This window comes from Chroicocephalus ridibundus, chromosome 25 (genome assembly GCF_963924245.1).
Source record: "Chroicocephalus ridibundus chromosome 25, bChrRid1.1, whole genome shotgun sequence".
Lineage (NCBI taxonomy): Eukaryota > Metazoa > Chordata > Aves > Charadriiformes > Laridae > Chroicocephalus > Chroicocephalus ridibundus.
In genome coordinates, this window is record NC_086308.1 from 1,016,408 (window position 1) to 1,021,560 (window position 5,153).

At 52.9% G+C, this 5,153-nt stretch overlaps 1 protein-coding gene across 1 annotated transcript; it reads left to right on the forward strand.

The window, feature by feature from the left end:
* The first annotated feature begins 2,920 nt into the window (after positions 1-2,920).
* LOC134527022 (olfactory receptor 14J1-like) lies at positions 2,921-3,841 on the forward strand. The gene has a single exon (XM_063359369.1). The coding sequence runs from the start codon at positions 2,921-2,923 to the stop codon at positions 3,839-3,841; it is 921 nt and encodes a 306-aa protein (XP_063215439.1).
* Positions 3,842-5,153: the final 1,312 nt, after the last annotated feature.

A 5,153-nucleotide genomic window follows, 5' to 3' on the forward strand; every position in this document is an offset into this window, starting at 1 on the left:
CAGCACCCCTGGATGCAAACCTCTGGACCCATGGACTGATAAGGCTGTAGTTTGCTCCAGTAACCCTTGACTTGATCCCCATCCACTGCTGGTTGATCTCCTCCAGAGTCCTGCCTCAAAGCACCAAGGCCTGGGAGACCTTGCTGCTGGTAACAGAAGCAAAGAGGACATTGAGTATATCGGATCTACCTACACCTACTTCTACTAAATTCAGCACTGGTCATACATTATTCTCTTTTCTTCGTTTAACTGTTCCTGAATTACCAAAGATCCTCTTGGTGCCCTGGAATTCCTATTTGAGTTTCAGTTGAGTTTTGATATGCACCACTGCTGGATCTGGAGGATGCTGCCCTTGAGGACAAGATGTATGCAGGCACACTGTGAAATCTATTGGTCTTTTCATTGATTGTATCATCAGGGCAGTGAGTGAAGATCCCCGTGTGACGTGCTCCATGTCCATGCAATGCCTGCAGCTGTTGTGTGGAGAAGGGACAGCCCTCGCCTCTCTGATGATACCTGATGACTGATGCCTCTGACTGAAGGCACCAGTGAAGGGAACAGACACCCAGCTGCACTCTCTGCGATGCCATTAGAGGCACTGGAGATCTGGTAAATTGAGCTGATGGAAAAGAGAGAGACCAAGCTCTCCCTATGGCCAGGACGGCAGTTGTACATAGGAATTCCTCTAAAAACTGCCATGAACACAAAGAGGAGAAGATTCTTACGGCCCTTGTTTAGGCATCAGCTGTCATTTCACTTGGCCAAAGGGCTTTCCCACCAGGGTCATTCAGGATCCCTGAGACGATGCCCTGTCTCTATGAACGGCTCCAGCAGAGCTTGCGGTTATCTAATAATAAGAGCAAAAAAGGTGATATTTTGATGTAACTTTGAGAGGAGAATTAAAAGTTCTGGAAAGAAGTGTCTCTGCCCAGCTGAGGGAGGGAACATGAGTGGTGACTTCATCCTGTTTCCCAGCAGGTTCCCCTGGAGCCCCAGGGACAGCTGGAGGGAGCCCCGAGGGGGCAGAGAAAGGGCTGCCTTGGGCTGGTCCTCTGCTGCTGAGCTTGGCTGGGCTCCTGGCATGGAGGGAGCTGATGGCAAGCGGGCAGCGCTGCAGAGAGACAGCTCTGCCCAGGAGCAGCTCCTCTGCCAAGCGCAGCAGGGCTGAGGGCACTGCCTGCAGGCACCCGAGAGGAGCCAGGCACAGAGAGGATAAAGGCAGCTGGGAGTGGGAGGAGAGTTCTGAGCTCGTTCTTGGGGAAATCTTCACGCCTGTTGACACAGTCAGTCTCTGGCTGTGGGGCAATGCAGGGGGGTCTCCTGGAGGAATGTTCTAGGGCTGGCTGAGAGGAGCTGTCAGGATGGCTCTCCTGGCTTCTCTGGTGTGGAGAAGGAGGCCGTGCTTCCGAGCAGGGATGCCCTGCTGCACCATGGCAGCGACAAGGAAGGAGGGCTGCCTTCTGCGAGGGACTGTGGCAGGGTTTTGAAGACAGGTGGGTGTGCAGGCAGGGGTGCCCAGGGCTGTCCTTGAGAGCAGGGTCCCTGCAGCCCAGGGCTCTGTGTGCCGGGGCAGGGACTCTGCTGCTTGCCAGGGTCAGCTCTCAGCCTGCCCAAGGAGTTCCCCCCCGAGCATCTGTGGGGAGAAGCTGTGGGGAAAAGGAGAGACTCCCCTCAGGGCAGGGTCCTTTGGCTCTTTTTCGAGTGTGTGCTGTGTGGGTCAGGGCTGCCCACAGCTGCAGATCTCCCCCAGAGCACTGGCAGAGGCAGCATTTACAGAGGAAAGACAAGGCAGGGGCTGCCTGGAAGATGAAGACATTGCAGGGTCTGTGCTCTCAGCTGTCTCCTGAGGGAAAGGAGCTGTCACTGTTCCACTGAGGGATCAGCAGATCTGCCAGAAAGCTCACAAAGTGCCTTCAGCCCCTCCTCTCCCTACACACAGCACCAGCAGCACCTTGGCTTCCAGCATCAGGCTTTCTCTCCTCTCCTCCTGAGGAGCCACAAAGAGGGAGATGGCCCTGGGCAGTGCCCTGCTGCCAGGAGGGGTCTGCAGGGCAGAGCTGAGCCCCCAGCGGGTGGGATGGGCTGTGGGAGCAGGGACAGGGAGGAGACGTGGGCACAGAGCAGCAGCTCCTGGCAGGGGCAGCTCCAGGCAGCAGAGACATGGGCAAGGGCTGGGGGAAACTGCCAACACGCACTGGGGAGGGGGCGTTCAGGCATCTCTCTGTTGGTCCTTCACTGGAGATGTCCTCTGGGTGGTCTTTGGTGGGCAATGAGCTGACTCTCTCCTCAGAACATCTCATTTCTTGGACCCCAGACTCTCTGCTTTGCCTGTCCTGCTGGGCTTGCCAGCTGCCCCCAGAAAGGCAGAGCTCTCCTGTGGGATCCTAGGGAGGGCTGAGCCTTTCCCTGGGGGTCGGGCACTGTCCTCGCAGAGTCCTTTGATTGTCTCTGTGAGGGGTTGTGTCCTGCTCTCTCCATCACAGCTCTAACTCTGGTTTGGGAAAGAGAAGAATGTGTGTATTTGTCCTTTCAAACAGTGCTCCACTGTTCCCATATGAGTTCAGTTATTTGTTTGGGTTTGTTTTTTAAGAGGAATTTGTGTGTGAAGTCATCTTCAAGGCAGCACAAGCAGAAGCGCAGGGCAGATGGAAAAAAGACTGATGGACACTGCAGCTCTCCTGGCTTTGCACTAAACGACAGAGAACAGAGCCTTGTGTCCTGTCCCGTCTCAAGACTCCACATTTTCAGTCATAAACATGAGGATTTCTACCCCTCAATAGAACAATCGCCAGATGTGATAGTAGAAAATTAAAACCACATAATCTCTGAAAGCAGACTGTCTTTGCTATAAGGCGTCTGTCCTAATTTTTTCCCGTTTTTTTCCTCCTTTGGACAGAGCCCCCATACCAAGAAACAGCAAATGTCCAACAGCAGCTCCATCACCCAGTTCCTCCTCCTGGCATTCGCAGACACACGGCAGCTGCAGCTCTTGCACTTCGGGCTCTTCCTGGGCATCTACCTGGCTGCCCTCCTGGCCAACGGCCTCATCATCACCGCCATCGCCTGTGACCACCGCCTCCACACCCCCATGTACTTCTTCCTCCTCAATCTCTCCCTCCTCGACCTGGGCTTAATCTCTACTACTCTTCCCAAATCCATGGCCAGTTCCCTGTGGGACACCAGGGACATCTCCTACTGGGGATGTGTTGCACAAGTCTTTTTTTTCTTTTTGTGTGCTGCAGCAGAGTTTTATCTTCTCACTGTCATGTCCTATGACCGCTACGTTGCCATCTGCAAACCCCTGCACTACGGGACCCTCCTGGGCAGCAGAGCTTGTGTCCACATGGCAGCAGCTGCCTGGGGCAGTGGGTTTCTCCATGCTCTCCTGCACACGGCCAATACATTTTCCCTACCCCTCTGCCAGGGCAATGCCCTGGACCAGTTCTTCTGTGAAATCCCCCACATCTTAAAGCTCACCTGCTCAGACTCAGGCTACCTCAGGGAAGTTGGGCTTCTTGTATTAGGTTGTTTTTTAACTCTTGTGTGTTTTGTGTTCATCGTGCTGTCCTATGTGCAGATCTTCAGGGCCGTGCTGAGGATCCCCTCTGAGCAGGGATGGCACAAAGCCTTTTCCACGTGCCTCCCTCACCTGGCCGTGGTCTCCCTTCTTGTCAGCACTGCAGTGTTTGCCTATCTCAAGCCCCCCTCCACCTCCTCACCATCTCTGGATCTGGTGGTGGCAGTTCTGTACTCGGTGGTGCCTCCAGCACTGAACCCCCTCATCTACAGCATGAGGAACCAGGAGCTCAAGGATGCCCTCTGGAAATTGATGAACAGATGATTTTCTGGCTTCTGAAAATCACTCATAATGTAATTTGTTGCAGGCCAAGCCCATTATCTGTAGTTTTTGTTAGGTTTGGGTTTGGGTTGGCGTTTTTTTGTTAGTTTTTTTTTTCCCCATTCTATAATGCTGTCTACAAAGAATGTTGTTATTTTTGCTGGTTTTATCTATGCATCTGTCCAAATTTATGAGACCCACAGGCTGCATAAAATTAGGTTCTGTTCTCTCTTCTTTGTCCTCTTAAAGTATATTTAGAACCTTCTAATGACTTTTTTGCTCAAAATCTTTTCTCTGGGGGATTCTCTGGAGCTGCAGGGTCAGAGGCTGTGTGCAGAGCTGGAGGGGAAAGAATCCCAGTACTTTCATTGCACTTCACTCCTCTGGCCGTGGTCTCACTGTTTATCAGCACTGCCATGTTTGCCTACCTGAGGCCCCCTCCATCTGCTGGTCATCCCTGGATCTGGTGGTGGCTGTGCAGTACTCAGTGGTACCTCCAGCAGTGAACCCCCTCATGTACAGCATGAAGACACAAAATCTCAAGGGTGCCCTTTGCAAACTACTGGCATAGGATCTACTTCAGATTAATAAAATGCCCCTTATCCCACTAGAGTTCCCACTGTATCTCAGGAAAAGCCAGGACTAATTTTGTTCGCTTGTGTATTTGTTTTTCCTTTTTTTTTTTTTTCCCCTGTTCTATTCTCCATATTTATTCTATTCCTGTGGTATTATTATTCTTGGCCTCCTGCCTGTTTTTATCTTGACCCAAAGTCCCCAGCTACATATCCATTCAGGCTGCCTTTTTAGATAAGCTCAATAAAGAAGGGAGCAGAAAATTATTAGTCTCCGCTCCCATCTCTTCACATCTCCTCTGCAGCTGGGCAAGCCGCCCCAGCGTACAAGAGGGGTTCAGGAGGCAAATGTCCATCTGTCCCATGGAGGATCATCGCCGGAGACCCTTGGGTCTGCCCTTGCCTGCCTCGCTGGGCACTCTGTCTCTGCTGCCTGCGAGTCGGGGCTGCTGCTTCCCTGGAGCCATGGCCAAGGACAGCAGCAGGACGAGGCCTTTCCAGTGCTGGTCTCTCCTCACGTCCCCACTGCCCTGCTGTGCCCTTGCCTTTGTGTTCCCCCGAAGGCCTTGTGTCACTGGTGACAGTCCTGTTGTCTCTACAGTGCCATCCCTGTGACTGTGGGTAGCAGCAGGTGATGTGAACCTCTTTATCATAATGAAAATGCCTCCTCAGGGCAGGGTCAGAAGGCTGGACCCCTCTTCCAAAGCTGGTGTCTGGATTACACCCAAGGAGCTGCTCCCTCA